This window comes from Silurus meridionalis, chromosome 17 (genome assembly GCF_014805685.1).
Source record: "Silurus meridionalis isolate SWU-2019-XX chromosome 17, ASM1480568v1, whole genome shotgun sequence".
Taxonomy (NCBI): Eukaryota; Metazoa; Chordata; class Actinopteri; order Siluriformes; family Siluridae; genus Silurus; species Silurus meridionalis.
Window position 1 is genome coordinate 15810205 of NC_060900.1, and position 16841 is coordinate 15827045.

Below are 16841 nucleotides of genomic sequence, written 5' to 3' on the forward strand. Positions count from 1 at the left end.
ATTGTGGCACAGGGCAGTGTACACAAAACAAAAAAGCAACGTTTTAGGAGCCATGCAGGGAATTGTAACATTCATATGTAATAACGGGTGGAAAACAATACCTTAGTACAACATCAAAAACTTACTTCAATGGTACTGTCCAAAGAGCCCGCACTATTTCTGCGACCCCGCTTTCCTGTATCCAGTCAAAAAAGTTCAATTGTGTGTCAAAATTACAGTCTGCTTTTTTCATGTACTATACAAATGTCTTTCACAAATTGGTCCTTTCACGATAACTTTTTTTATGGCTTATAGCTACTTGATCCCTGTACTCAACACAGTCTATATTTAATTATGACTATACAGAGCATTTTTCACATCCTGAATTTCACCCCTAAAAACAGATTAACACACACCTTTTCAAACACTTTCGGAAATGCAGGATGCTTTCTTCACTAAAGTGTATTCTTAACCTCATTGTAACTTGACAAGTGTGTCTATAAAAAGAGACTGTGTGCATGTCTATGAATGACTAAGAAATCCCTATTCACTATTGAAGCAAACCTGTAAATGTGTGTCTTTGTGTGCTTTACCTGTATCTGAGAGATCTCTCAGTGATGAGCTAAGCGCTGTACGCTTAAGCCCATCCCCTGTGGCATATGTGTCATCAAGGCTAGGCCTACCCAGAGTGCCATTCACTGCCTCAGTCTTTATTCCATCCACCCCACCACTCACATCTCCACTCATAAGTCCAGGCCGCATAACACCTTTCTGCTTCTCCAGCTCCGCTGCAGAGATAACATAATGGGATAAGGACACTTCATACAGTTTCATTACTGGTGTAGACAACACAAATCATTAACAAAGCTGTCATAGTCGTACTGCCTTACACTCAGAAAATTTTTATTTATAATGTTTTGACAATGAAAACTTGGGTGTATTTGGAAAAGCAGAGAAAAATGGCTCACATTCTACTCGATATTTTTCCATATCTTGCACTTCAGCAATGCTTTCTCTCAGGTCACTGACAAAACGTGTCCTGTCTTGCTGACTCGGTGCTGTGAAGACAATCAGGACCTTACGCTCCCCTCCTGGGATGGCTGAGGTTAACCGAATACCATGGGGATAGTCTGAGGAAGAAAGAGAAATAGAGATAGAGGGAGAGAGGTGGATAAATCATGAGTATTATACATTTTCCACACTCCCTACACTTGAAAGCTCATTTCAGGAGACAGCACAACTGATCATAACAAATATACTGCGGATTAGGAAAAAAACATGCATTCTTGATGATTTTTGGACTATTTCAAAATTAAATAATGAAATAAAACAAACTCTTTACCTATTATGCAAACTGCACAACACAGTGAACTAATACATAAACAATAACAAGACATGATGAACTGGGTCTGTTTTTCACTTATCTGTCATCAGCAAGTGCACAAGGGCCAAGAGAGAGTGGCTAAATGTCACACTGAAGCGCAGCGCCAGAACGAAGTGATAACATAAATAAAGAAGGAGGGACAGATGGAGAGACAGATGGAGGAATGAATATACTTACAGGAGTTTTGGAACATGTGAACCTGCATCTCCACTAGAGGAAAAGACTGTCTGAAACTGTATGTCACTGATGTCTTCTTCTTCTGGAAGATCTTTGTTACCTACATATAGAGATGTGTAGGTTACATTTAATAAAGCTTTAGCTTTAATAAGTGAGCTTTTTGAACAGATATGTAACTCACTGCTGGATAATATGGTGTTGGGAATAATAAGGCCAGCAATATAAGATGGCATAACTGTCAAAATGTCTGTGCCTGATTCATATCGCATTCTTTGTAAAAAAAAAAAAAACTTCTAATGTACAAAGCTGCCAACCAATGTGAAATGCCCAGGTTAAGGCATTAAGAAAGAGAATACATTTTCAATTTCTTGTACTAAACATTTATAAAATAAACAAACATTTTTAAGCCAATTGTGCCTCCAAAAGCAAGCTGTAAAACAATGCTATGCTTGTCGCTTAGAGTAGCCAGTGCTGCCAGTTTTTATACAGATTGTGAGACTGTATTATTAATCCCGCTTCAATTCCACTAGAGAGCAAAATTGTCCTTGGACTTCGATAATAAAAGGTGGCATTAAGAAAGGAGTTAGAACTTTATTCTAATGTGTAAGTGTGCATCTGATTATTTTTTAGCATTGCACCATTTGTAGGCTATAAGAAAATACACATAGAATTACCGTAATTTCCGGACTATTAAGCGCACCCATATATAAGAAGCACCCAGTGAATTTGACAAAGATTTTTATTTTGAACATAAATAAGCCGCACCTGTCTATAAGCTGCAGGTGTCTACACTGAAACTAATGAACTTTACACAGGCTTTAACGAATGACAGTGTTTGTTACACGGTGTAACGGGTGAAATATGTTGTGGATCCTTTAAGAGCAGAGCTGCATTTTGGGAATAGCCTGCCGTCGCATTTTTTCCGCTATTACTGCATGTGTGCAAGACCGAGGAATATGTCCTTATTATTTTCTGATGCTCATTTCTAAGTTTCTTTGATTAACCCATAACGCTGTTGCCAAGAAAAATAAAAAAGCACGAGTTTTGGAAACCTGTCTGTGCTTATATGATTTCTGTTGCAACTGGAGTTAGCGAGCTCTCCCAACCCCTTCTCCCATGGTGCGTTTTTTCGTTTCCGTTCGGAAATGTCATTGGTCTAATGTTATGTCGCTCAGTTTTTTGGCTTGAAGTTTGTGAATCCGTGAAAAACCCAGGAAAATTCCATAAATTAGCCGCTTTGTTGTTTAAGCCGCGGGGTTCAAAACGTGGGAAAAAAGTAGCGGCTTATAGTCCGAAAAATACGGTAGGTCCTGTAGATATTTATATATTTCTTTTTACCAGGGTAGAAAAAATATTCTTACCACCAATAGGTCATTAAAAAGAAACACTTCTCTCTGATGAACCCCACTCCGCTGTGGCCTGTTCGGATCAGGAACCTCATAAAGCTGGCAACAGCATACCAGTCTGCGGTGGGGTAGAGAGAGCACCTGACCACATAAAACACAAACACATCCGCAAGAAAATGGGTAATTACCGCAAAAAATATTCAAACAAGCATAAACAATTAAAATATATAGGCAAATTCAAACACTGGTGAGCGAGATTACAGAACTCACTGGTTTTTTGCCTACAATCACTCTTTCCACTGCCTGCACTTGAGACACATGATCATCATTGGTCCTCAGCTCCCACTTCTGAATACGATGGTAGATTCCAACCAAAAGGTCCCTTGGGATGTCCTGTCCATTATCCACTCCTTGTATGCATAATTAGAGTAAAAAAAAAAGGGGAGACACTTTAATCTAACTCCAACCCAGCAGTGTTTATCATCACTGAACATTTTACTTTTTATTCCCACCAATTATTTGACCCTTATTCGATTTAACCATATTAAACCACTTTCTATACAACTGATTCTACCACATTATGCATTTGGACCAAATATGTAAAGTTAGGATCAAATTTAATGCATGCAATTAGTCAACCATATGTCATCGACACTGCATACAACCATGCAGATACAGGATGAGAGTTACTTTAGTTACTGCAGTTTGAATATTTTAGAAGCAATCAATCTCCTGGAATGTGTAAGAGGTTATGGTATTTTTATAGGAAAAGCTGTGAAAAATACTTTCGTAGGTTGAAAGACATTGTTGTTGAGAAAGTTTAATATTACAAAAATGGACAATTTGTTGGTACCCTTAAAAAAGAAGTATAAACAGTGGTTTAAAGTTTAACTTTATGTTTTTGTTTAGCTGTTTTCCTTGCTAAAATGCATATTGACAAGCCACAGTGCTTCTGGGAGATTGCCTTTTGGACAGATGAGAGAAAACCATAGTTTTTTGACAAAGCACTTCAGCTGTATGAGCACAGGGGCAATAATGAACTTTCAAAGAAAGGAACATGATTAATACTGTAAAACATCGAGAAGGCTAAATCATGTTTTGGGGAGCTTTGCTGCATCTAGCACATTTACGGAACTTGGCAGACACCCCTATACAGAGAGGTTTACAACTGAGCAGTAGAGGGTTAAGGGCATTGCTCAAGGATTCAACAGTTGCAGCTTGATGGTGCTGGGATTTGAACTTGTGATCTTCCAATCTAGAGTCCAACGCCTTAACCACTGAGCTACCACCTCCCTCATAATGTAGCACAGGTAGTTTATATCTGTGCAGCACACAATGAAATCTTCAGCGTACCAACCCTTTATATAAGCAAAATGTCTAGCATCAGAAAGCTCTTTTTAGGTCACAGCGTTTGGGTCCTTCAACAGGATAATAATCCAAAGCAGAAAGAAATAGCTAAGAAGTAAACACTAGACTATTCTGAATTGCCCTTTTATAGGCGGTCATCTGAATCATATAAAACATCTATGGAAAATTTTAAACATCAGTCTGGAGAAGGCGTCCTTCAACTCTGAGACAGATGGAGCAGTTTGCTAATAAAGAGTGGGTTAAGACAGGTTGTAGACAGGTACTGTAGTCTTATTGAAAGCTTCAGAAATGTTGTGTTTTTCATTTTGCTCCTAAATGTTGTGCAACAAAAAATTACTTTAGGAGTCCCATCATTTTTGTCCGTGCCTTATTCATTTATTTTTATTATTTAAAAGATTCTACTTTAAAATCAAAATCTGACTTGTATTAAAGATGGGATAAACATTGACAGATGGAAAATACTTTTGTCTGTTTCAAGTTACTGTAGAGAAAATTGTGGGTTCTTTTTTTCATGGAGGGGTTCCAAAAAATATTTCCTTGTCTCTACATGTTCATTGCATTTATAAAGAACTGCTGTAAAAAATGTTTCACATTAAGTATGTACAGAGCCTGTTAAAAGTGTGGAAACACCTTGTCTTTTATGTTTTTTTGCGACACATTTTTGTATGTTCATTTACGTTTATATGAAACAAACTAGACAAAAGGCAAAAACAAACAGAATTTGGACAGTGACTAGAAGACATTTCTGTAGACAGATAAAATAAATCAAGATGTAGAACAGGGCAAATAATGTAAGTAGACTGCATCATATCCACACACATATAGGGTCTTGATAGTTTTGGGATGTGTTGGAGCAGGGAAGGTTGGAGACTCATGAACCAACATGGCTACCATTCCATACCATGCAATTCCCTCTGGACTGCAGCTAACAAGACAATGACCTGCAGAATACATTAATGCTCTGTAAGTGTTATTTAGAGAAAGAACTAAATCCTATTGAACTGCTCTGGGATGAACTGGACTCCAAGGTCAAGAAAGAAATATTCAGCTAGTGAAGAACTGCCAGATGTCAAAGTGTAAAACTGATCAAATGGTTTAAATCGGTTATTAATGCTAAGGGAAGATTTTTCAATGAAAATAAGGTTTAGCATCTGTAAATGTACATATTTTTTTGGTCAAACATAAACTTTACTTTTCTAAACATATCATTAAATTACAGTTTGTTGCATATAAAACAAAAGGAACATGCATGTGTCTCTCAAAAACAATAAAAGAAAAAGTTTTATTATAAATAAATTGTATCGCAAGTCAAAACCATCCCTAGTTCAGCTGAACTTTAGGATTTAAGTACCACATTAATGCTCTTTTTCTAAAACAAGCTCCACCTTGTTGATAGAAAGGCCTTGTTCAAGGAAGACAAACGACACTGTACAAATGAAAGATTAGTATATCAAGGCACTGGTACCTCTTAAGTTCTTGATAAAGTCATCTAGCTTCATTTTCCTTTCTGGTTTGACATTAGGGCTGTACATGTCTGTGTTGAGAAGGATGATTGCAAAAGCCAGGATGAAGATGGTGTCAGGGTTCTGGAATTGCCGCACCAACGCTGGGTTACACACACAGTACCTCTGACTGATAGATAGATAGATAGATATAGAGAGAGAGAGAGAGAGAGAGAGAGAGAGAGAGAGAACAGAAAAATTTTATAACTTTTGTTGATGCATTTATAAGAAATTAGTTAAAATTTTAAGTTAAAAGATGTAACACTTGACAGTATATAATGAATGATATTAGGGCACCTAAAGGCTTCCACCAGCCTCTCCACTTTCTGTGCTTCTCCTTGGACCTTAATCTGAGCTTGGAACTTGCGCAAAGCATCATCCAGGTCCATTCCAGAGAAATCCATTTCATCCAGCACACAACTGAGGAATACAGATCACATATTCATGTTGATATTTAACATCCTGCATGCATTTAAGCATTTCATAATTTTGTCTCCTTCTTACAACTTAAGGCAGAGGAGACTGCATTCAGAATGATGGCTCACTATGAATGTTCCAACCTGGTCGACCAGCTGCTACCTCTCCATCTATTTGACAGAACTCACAATGCTAGCAGCTGTTTGCCTAATATGAGGCTAGCATAGCCAATGCAGCTTGAGCCATCAAACTCAGCATGGCCATGCCTGAACTTTTGGGGCTCCAAAAAAACTCAAGGTGTGAATATAGCAGAACTCACTCCAACACATCCTTGTTGAACTGCTTCTGTCGGTTGCCCAGGAATTCCCCGATCATTTGACGACTCAAGCCTTTCCTCTCTAGGATAAAGCGTGCAATGCCCACTGGGGTGTCAGACATAAAGCCTCTTTCAATGAGGTACTGAATGCCTTTCTCTGGCTTCCTGAGACAAGGATTAAAAAATAGGGTTTAGTGATAGGGGAGAGGAAGAATTAAGATGCAACAAGAAAGCACTAAAACACTAATCACTTACTTGTTAAAAAGATTGAGACCAATGCGGTACTGCCTTCTCTGCACCACGTCGTTGTTGAATGCAGGTGAGTCCCAGCTGTGGCGGCTCTCTCTCTGGTAGGTCTGCTTGGTGAGTGCAGGTAGAGGTTCCCTTAAGCTGTCCCGGGAGGATGAGCCCGAGCTGCAGTTAATTGTCTCATTTGAGTTGGTGGTGGAATTAAGAGAGTCGTTATCACCATCTGATGGTTCCATGCCTGTAGAGGGCAACGGTGCTGATGAGGTGGAGGAGAGTGGCGTTAGTGGGGGTTGGGTAGATGATACAGTGGGGTCTGGGTAAGGGTGGTGAAGATGGGCCAGTGGGTGTTGGTGGTGATGGTGCTGCATTGGGTGATGAAGGTGTGGATGGTGCTGCTGGTGCAGCAGGATTGCATGGTGCGGTGGTATGTGTGTGGGGAGAGGTGAGGGAATTGGGCGACCCATAGGGCGAGTCTGGCCCTGGGCTGGGTTGTGTTTGAGAGTTCCCTGGGGTGAACCTCCACCTCCACCCCCCCCACCAGCTGATTCCTGCTCAAACAGCAGTTGCCTGCTGAGGGAGCCTCGGTCTGAGCGATCACTCATGTCCACAGAGCTGTCACTAGGTGGCTCAATAGTTAGAACGGGAAGGTGGGCACCACGAAGCCGATGGTCACGGCACTCAGTGCATGGTGTGCTGCGCCGGCTGTTGCTGCTGCCTCCACCCTCTGCATCTCGACTGTCTTCTCGTCCTACTGCTGTACCACCTAGCCCCCAGTACTCAGTGTCAGTGCTGCTGGGTGCACGTTCCATAGAAAGCGGAGATGAAGGCACGCCGTCTTCCATGTAGAGAGTTACATCACTGTAGGATGTGGCGGTGCTGTCCTCATGCATGCCCCCGAGTACCCCCGCTGTCCGCTCACTTGTCGACATGCCGCGCCGAGAGGGGACCTTGCTGGTCCAGACACATTCGCTAAAATCCTCACTATCGCCTCCACCATCACCCTCCTGGGAATCACCACGCACAGACTGGCACGTTAGAGTGTCATCCATGGAGTCTGCCAGTGATGTTACCTGGCACAAACGTACACATGTACACACAAGTAACATATAAGGTGGAGGAAAAAGGACATAACTTTTACTCTGCATTTATCTGGTACATTTCCTTGAGCCTTTTTGGAAATAAATTTGTCCATATCAATTTTTTCTTTTAGGTCAGACCCACAAAATCCCCAACACACCAACCATGGCTCCTCCTTATGATTATCACCTGCATTTTGTTTACTGACTTGTTATTTACACATATGGCTTTGGACGAATGCAACTTATATTTAGCTCATTTATACAACTGAGCTTTTAGGGCCAAGTGGCAGCTTGATAGTGCAGGGAACTCACAACCTTTTGAGCAGTAGTCTTACATCTCAATCACAACCACTGCCTTTTCCACATATGCCTTATTCATTATTTATTGCATACCGTAGTTCTAATTTGCATGCAAGAATTAACCTTGTCTGGCTGTATGCTCTTCTTCTGTCATATTCCTAAAATAGTTAGAGTGCATGTCCTGTCTACCACCTCATTAAACATTTAAATATATTATTTTCCCTTATTAAAACACTGCTACATTATACTGACATCATTCTGATTGGGCTTCACATAAAAAAATACAATAACATTTAAAAACAGTCCAATTCTACTGTACTTTCCCCCTTGATATCTGCTTATCCTATACCACCAAACCCAACACTACTAGTTCCATCAATCACATAACATTCTTCGATAACTGGTCGGATGTCTTTCGAGCAGCAATACCACGTTTTAACACTTGTCTGCAATAGTCCAATATCATACCAAAAACTACTAGTTAAAAAACATTACTGTACTACATGCCTGATTTAAATTCTGCTGTGCTTAATACAGACCACAGACAAAGTTCTCACTTGTTTGGTAAAAGCATCGTCTGCATGTGAGTAATCCTCTCGGTCAGAAGGGCAGTGTGAAGGTGATTCTGGCTCCTGCTCTGTGTCAGCCGAACTCTGCTGGCCAGCCATAGCCAGGGAAGAGGGATGGCGTGGGGGATAGAGCTGCTGCTGTTGTTGGGGAGTTTCAGGCTGCACCTGTAATAAAACCATAAAAAAATATTATATATAATATATTTGTTATTGAGTTATTATTTTATACCTCTGGAATGATGTGTTTAATGTAGCGTGTAATGTTAATAAGGTGCTATGGCTACGGTCAGCTGCAAGCAGGAACTAAAAAATCCATCATCTATTTGTGATCTTTGTACTTGTGTATCTTTTAGGTGCATAAATACCTAAAAATATAAGTAATAATAAATATGTAAGTAAATGAAAAAATACCTTTTACTTCCTTGCATAATAAAATTAAATCACTAGAATTACCCAATTGAAAGCTTCGCCATGTTGAATTTCGTTTATTTTAGCTGTGTTGACAATGCACTGTATTAAGACACCACTCTTTTGCATCAAACCTAATTTTGAATTATATGTATTGTTAAAGAATGGTATTGGTATAGTTAAGGTCTATTTTTTTCAAACGTAGGTCCAAGGACATATAACAACAATTTAATATCATAATATAGTATTATAACCTATCATATTATAATAAAGATTAAGTGTCATAACCACTGCAGGAATAAGTATTTGTAGCTTATTAGTAATCAGTTTTTAGCAATTAGTTTTTAGTAATCTCAGAGTGTGTTTGGATTAGGTGATTTCTGGGTACCAGGTAAATTACTGTTACTCTAAAGTTAATCTCCTGGCCAGGGTGCATAATAAATTGCCCAGAATAAGGTACCTGTGGCTGACGCTCATCAAACGAGTACTGCATGCGCATATTAGAGAGGATAATACGGCGCGTCATGCGGTTTTCTGAAGCAGAACTACGCAGCCGTTGAAAGTTCTTATTCATGCGGTACTGCCGGAAAGCAGTCTGGATGGTGCGTGCAGCTCGTCTACTCAAGAAGGAGCCACCATATTTCTTCTCCAACATCTCCACCTGGCAAAAACAGAAAAGGAGGCTTATTTCCAAATTTCCTATCTCACTATAACTAAAGATGTCTAAGAAGGCTTAATCTATTTACTATCAAAACATTTTTTTTATATTAGTAAAGGAGGAATTTTCTGTAAGAAATCAATACATTCTGAGACAACTCACTCCATTTAACTATAAACACCAACTTTTTGATTCTTTTATAATTCCTTGCTTCCTGAACTGATACTCGAGATCTCAATGACTGGCTTGATATGTGTTTTTAATGCTCTAGGGAAAAAAAACACTAGAATGGAAATAGAAAAAAGACAATTGTCAAAACTTGACAATGTTTAACCTGGCCAGGTTTCCACTAAAGGCCATAGAATTTATTTTTCAGTTTGTACTTGTGTATCTCTCAGTGCATGAATTCCTGAAATTGTAAGTAATATTAAAAATGTAAGTAAATGAAAAAAGAAATCCTTATTACTTCCTTGCATAATAAAATACAATCATTGATGCATCCTAAAACACTAAACAAACACCTGTTTTCATTAATAATCTGTTAAAATGTAAGGTGTGACATCATTTGACTGCATTAACTACCATTTCTCTAATCGACTGCATTCAATCTGAATCAAAGAGGCATTCAAAGTTTTTTCATTAAAAAAGGTCTTTCAGAACACACAAACACCTTCTTATCCTGCATGTCTGTGGAGAGCTCATAGCTGTCTGAGAGTGCTTTGCAGCGTTTGTTCTCCTCCTCTTCCTGCTTACGGAGAGCCAGGCTGGCAGGCTGGAGGCGTGTGCGCTGAGCCCAGGCCAGGCTCGCTGGGCTTGGAGGGGCCACGGGAGGCCCTTTGGATCCCAGGGGTTCTCCTGTAGCCTTCCCGTATCGGTCTGAAATGCCAAGGTACGGGCCCTGACTGCAGGAACTGTCTGAGAAACTGCCTGTTTCCCCACAATGAGGATCCCCTTCCACACTGATATATATAAATATATGTAGAGTGAGAGAAAGGAAGAGAGGGAGAGAAGAGTAAAAACAGCACTTAATCACATGGAGGTAGAATTGAAAACAGAAATAGAACAACTACATGTGCCAATTATGGTGCTGTGTTGCCAACAAAACAAGACCAGTGACGATGCACAGTGTGTTAGCAGCCATATTAGCATGCTAGTATAACATTAGCCCCACAAACACCCAGAGCTCAGCCATCTGGCAGAAGAAAAACCTGAGAATTCAGAGAAGACGAGGGAGCAGAAAAAAGTAAAGCAGGGAGGACATGGTGGACAGCAAGAAAGAAACTGAGACAAACAAGAGAGAAGAAAGCAAAAAAATAAATAAACTAGAGCACCATGTGTACCACTGTGTCATGTGAGAGAAGTTAGGCACCATGGGTAGCGACAGCTTTGCAGCTCTGAGTCACTCGGCGATGAGTCAGAGAAAGTGTGAGTAGGAGTGAGGAGAGTGTGAGAAATACTGGACAGAGTACAGAGACAGAGTGAAGAGCCATTCCACTGTACCTGCACCCACTCTGTTCTCTGTATTAGCTAAAACAGTTCAGCATGAATGATTCATTACTGAGCATTGGTCCTGCTCGGCAGCACCCACTTTCATTACAAATACCTACATAAACACCCAAACACATACGATCACAATGACTACAACACATTACATTATATACTTAGAGTGTACAGGCATACAGGTGCAATGTGTGGATGGATCATCTGCCCCCTTCACCAATTGTTGGGGCAATAAATAACATATCATACCTTCGGAGACTGATATATAGTCCATGGCTTAAGTTTAAAGTTAAGTTAGTATTTAGACAGGAAAAGTTGCTTAAGTGCTTGAATAAAAGCATAACAAGCATAGAAAAAAAAGGGGAAAAAAAATATCTCAACACTAAATACTGCATGAATAGTTGGTAATGATCAAGTCAATTGTTGCAAATTTGGTTTGGATTAACAATATACACTAAATAGACACTATACACTATACTACACTATACACAACAATATACACCAAATGGACACTGAATGATGTCTGCAAGCACCTAACCATAAAATTATTTTTTTACACATCCTATTCCACATTTAATCACCACTTGCTGTTATAATAACCTCCACTCTCCTAGCAAGATGTTCCACTAGATTTTGTCATGTGGCTGTGGAGATTTGTGCTCATTCAACCACAAGGTCTTTAGTAAAGTCAGGTTCTGATGTAAGTGAGTTGAGGAGACCTGGGGTGCACACAGCGTTTCAATTTAGTACAAAGGTGTTCGATAGGGTTGAGGTCAGAGCTCTATAGCATGCCACTCAAGATCTTCTACTCCAACCCATGTAAAGCATACCTTAATGGAGCAGGCTTTGTGCACAGGGGCATTATCATGCTGGAACAGGTTTGTTTTTTCCTAATTCAAATAAAAAAAGGAATGTAATGCTACTGCTCCATTAACGTACTCACAATTGTGTGCCTCCAACTTTGTGGTAACAGTTTGGGGAAAAACTACATATGGCTGGAAAAGTCCAAATAGTGTAGCTTCCTTCATTATTATTCAGGAGCTTATAGAAACACTGGATCCAGGAGATCCTATTGTTTTGCATTTTACTTTTTAACAATGTCTAACAAATATCAATGTGCACAGTTTTAGAATTTACTTTCACAACAGCAAATAACTGCTCTGTATCCAGCATATAGTGTAAGTCAAAAATCACACTGCCCTATATAACAAGATGTTTTTGTGCCTCGACAATCCTGTAATAGTAATATCACAGTCAGAGCTGTGTCAGTGGTGTTGGGTCAGAATTGGTGGGAAATTTGTATGAGCACATCACATGCAAGCTCAGATATCAAAAATCATCCTACTCCAAACTCAAGCATAAAAAAAATTCACACTCCACATGCCGGCTAGGTGGAGAATGAAGAGACTGAGAGTGTCCAATATAATCAAGCTCTTACTGCTCTATCAGTTTTTTTTTTTTTAAAACACTATCTGAGATAATTATATATTTAACATCCCATATACTGTACAGCACAATGCTAAATAGTACACAATGTTAGTGCACATGTGTTTTGGAACACATTCCTAAATTCCAATTGAATGTTTATTCATATTCACAACCATGTGGCAAATCCATATTCTGGGGAAACGATTATTAGAAAATGCAAATATATATGTATACAGTACTGTACTGTATTAAAATTTGACTTCATTTTATAATTAATAATTATATTTTTATTAATACATTTTATAATTTTAACATAAAACTCCTTAAAAACAATTTCCTATAAGTTTTTTGGTCTATCGTGCTATCCGTGAGAGACCGGGAAAATCAAAGAAACAAATTAGTTATGTGGCAAATGCAATTCCGCGATAAACCGGGAGCGTGAAATTCGAATCGCGGAAAAAGCGGAGAATTACTGTATATAAAATGAAGCAAATATGAAGCAAAGACTATTTAAACTATTTAAGAGTCTATTTTGCAGTGAAAATTCAGACCACTGCATACATAGAAATGTTGTTTATTATATATAACTTCTTCAAGCCTATTCGTTAGTATATGCAATACCTACATTCATGAAAAAGTCATGTACGAAAATTGTATAATCTTATCAATACACGTACATGGTTTCAAAATATTTAATATTTTATTTAAAACCCCACAAAATCTCAATATTTTCTGCCCTAAAAGTAACAACAGCACTGGGACTCTTCCTAGGGTTGGAGACACTAAGCTACATGACAGTACATCATTCAGAGGCTCTTGTTCTACTCCATACAAAATAATTCAAGTTCTTTTATATTCTGATCATGATTGAATTATTTAATGTCCTCATAAATTGTTAACTGATATTAGAATCAAACTCAGCATGTAATTATATCACCGTCATAGAAAAAAGGTCTAATTAACATAATATGAAGCCAAAACAATCAGATATGATCTGAGGTAACTGAGTTTCCCTAATCTTTAAGTGAACAGATGAATATTAAAATTAATATTAAATGTCAATATCATCCTGCTCAATCACAACCCTTTGTTTCTCTCTCTTTGTCATCATACTCACATGTAGGCTTGTGCTCTACGTGGGAGTTTCTTCTTCCGATGGAACCACATGGCTCCGGACACACACACACACACACACACACACACACACACACACACACACACACACACACACACGAATGCAGGACTGTCTTAGCTACCTTTCTGTGGCCTGCCATGTAAGTTAGATATGAATATACACTGCATGATGGAAAGTGCAGGACTTAAAGTCTTGAACTGTGCTGAATATAAGATCATGCTGGATAAAAACTCCTAATGACTTGTCAATCAGCAATGTCTGTAATGTAGTTTACCTGCAGCTAGACACTCCCTCACTACTAAGCAGCAACAGTTACACACTCAAAAATAGCTCCACTCAGTCGTCAACCTGTCGTTTCTTTCGTATTCTCTCCGATTCCTCACTTTCTATCCTACTCAGAGCATTGCAAATCTCTCTGCACAGCAAGCAGTCCGTAACCACCAACATAACAGCACACATTAGCAACCACTAAATGCTTCCGACAGCAACAACAAACAAAGCAATAATACACTCCAACCCATCTGAAAGAGCAAAATCCTTACAGCAACTGAAACCTTACTGGTATGCTTTCTCAAGCCTTCGCTCCTGATTAGATTTCTAATGAATTGCATTCTGAATTACATTCAAATTCATCTGCATTCTCTCTCTTCTCTCTCTTTCTCTTTGTCTGCACCTCCTTCTTAAACCTAAGATTGTATGTACATGTGTGTAATGACCAGAGCAGCTAAAGCAATCACTCTCATGGTTTAGTGTGCGCCAGTATATGTTTGTGTGGCTGTGTGAGTGTGTGTGTGTGTGTGTGGTTGACCTAAGTCTTATCTCAGAGTGAGCTGTCCTGAGGGACTCACTCACACACACACACACACACACACACACACACACACACACACACACACACACACACACACATTGAGTACACAAACTATTTTTAATTTCAAGCTGGATCCTGCCACTTACTTTAATTAAACATAATTCCACTTCATAATTATTCACACTATAACATCTATCAGACAACATCACCTCTTCAGACATTTGGACATGATCTGTAGTCTATATTTTATATGTGGCCTTCACCTTTTAAAGGCCAAAAGTAATCGGACAATTGAACGTTTAGCCATCAAAGTATCAAAGATGTAAGCAACATTCACTCTCTAATACATTCAGGATTCAGTATATGTACTTTTTACTCCACTATATTTTAATTGGCAATAACTGACCATTTTATTTGTCTATTTAATATTAATGGTTCTTCTACTTTGGGACATGATTCTGTAATGTTATTTTAGCTGTAATTTTTAGGTGAAGATCCTTTTTTGAATGATTGCTTTATTACTTTTTTCTGACTGACTTTTTGATAGTCTGGCATGTTAAGGAGTTGTGTTGTGTAGATCTTGGTCAATGCAGTGTTGTGGTGTACATTTTGATTTTTCACTTACATGTGTCTTGGTGTTGAGGACTAGTGCATCTTTAAGCCTATGTTCAATATCAGTCAATTACCCAAGTACTGTTCAAATCAGATCAAGCCAAATTGAAATTGGCAACTTTTTGAATATGGTAACTATACTTTTACTCAAGTATGATTTTCAGTGACTCTTTACAACTCTAGCACAAAGTCTAGAGTGCATTTGGAATTAGAAAAACTCCCCTTAACAACAGTTGAGTAAGGGTTTACCAGAATCAATACAAAGTTTATATCACAATATATAAAGCACTGGTAAGCCTCAAAAACAGGAAGACCATCTAAAAAGCCTGTAAAGTTCAGAAAAAGCAAAAGACAAAGTTGTACCAGAATGAGTAGAGAGAAGTATGGAAAGAAACAGGTTGTGGAACTGATCCCTTGTGTTTACTAATGATGTGACTGCTGACAAAAGCTACAGGAGGAACTGAGAAGTGTACAGGCCTATACAGATGGTCCCCGAGTTAAGATGATTCAACTTACGATTTTTCGATCTTACAATGACGATAGCGATTGAAAAAAATTATAAAGATTTCGCACAACAGGCACAGGCAGCAGGGTACGATGTAAGATACATTGGACACACAGTTGGGATGAGCGTATCTCTCGCCCTGTGAGATGCCCACTCTCGCTAGCGGTCAACGGTGTAAAGATGTCTCAGTGTGAATTTTTTTATTTTGCAAACAGTTTCAAACAGCAATTTTAGTGATAAAACCATGTCTTCCAAGCGCCCAAGTATGTCTTTCCTCTTGTAGTAAAAATAGGAAGAGAAAAGCCATCAGTTTGCACTTTGTTCAGCACCTAGGTTCTACCTGGTAGATGTTAGGTGCTATATTAATAAAAATGTATTGATTGATTGATTTAGAGCAGAAAAAAGTATAAATCGGAATGAAGCAGGAAAGACTGTCACAGTCATTTTTTTGACTTACGATGGGGTCATCATAATGTATCTCCATTGTAAGTAGAGCACTACCTGTATTATCTTCTCTATATCAGCCAAACGCTGATCTAAAGAAAAAAGCCAGCATCTGGTGGTGTCTAATAGACAAATCTAATTTCTTTTTTTTTACATTATGGATTGAAATGATCTCTAAATACAGCACACAATCCCTTAGAATTTGTATTAAGTCAGGAGGAAAACACTTTTTTTAGGATAAGGCACTGGCAGTGTGCCAGGCAATTTTGTAATAGTCATTCACAATCAATGCTATGTCAAGGGTTGGAATTGGCAGAGAAAATCCAAGAGCAAGTAACAGTACATTAGAGCTTAGACATCAAATGCCACTCCAACACCAGGCATTCAAAAAACCCCAAAATGATTAAATACATTTTATTGATGATTAGGTTGTGCTTTATAACTTTAAGTTGTGTATTTCAATGTAATGAGGTGACGTTCCACAATAGAGACCTTAACATAATTTCAAATTTGTGAGCAATTTTCTTTGATCAAATAATTCAATTCAATCTTGAGTTTATTAGGATTAGACAGTGACACTGCTAAATTCTCAAATTGATAAGGTGTTGCTTGTGACAATAGCACTGACAGTAGTGTCAACTATCATTTAGATTA

General features: G+C 38.6%; 1 protein-coding gene across 4 annotated transcripts in view; it reads right to left on the bottom strand.

Annotated features, from left to right (window-relative positions):
• LOC124399462 (IQ motif and SEC7 domain-containing protein 2) overlaps positions 1 to 16841 on the bottom strand; it is an 84903-nt gene that overhangs the window by 4839 nt on the left and 63223 nt on the right. For all 4 annotated transcript variants that reach the window (XM_046870364.1, XM_046870366.1, XM_046870365.1 and 1 more), the window contains 13 exons: positions 10423 to 10711; positions 9555 to 9755; positions 8675 to 8851; positions 6745 to 7808; positions 6493 to 6654; positions 6054 to 6176; positions 5720 to 5886; positions 3157 to 3296; positions 2902 to 3027; positions 1541 to 1640; positions 948 to 1109; positions 573 to 767; positions 126 to 175 (listed from right to left, as the gene is read on the bottom strand). In XM_046870364.1, coding sequence (XP_046726320.1) covers positions 126 to 175; positions 573 to 767; positions 948 to 1109; positions 1541 to 1640; positions 2902 to 3027; positions 3157 to 3296; positions 5720 to 5886; positions 6054 to 6176; positions 6493 to 6654; positions 6745 to 7808; positions 8675 to 8851; positions 9555 to 9755; positions 10423 to 10711 — 2956 coding nt within the window. The remainder of the gene's footprint in view (positions 1 to 125; positions 176 to 572; positions 768 to 947; positions 1110 to 1540; positions 1641 to 2901; positions 3028 to 3156; positions 3297 to 5719; positions 5887 to 6053; positions 6177 to 6492; positions 6655 to 6744; positions 7809 to 8674; positions 8852 to 9554; positions 9756 to 10422; positions 10712 to 16841) is intronic.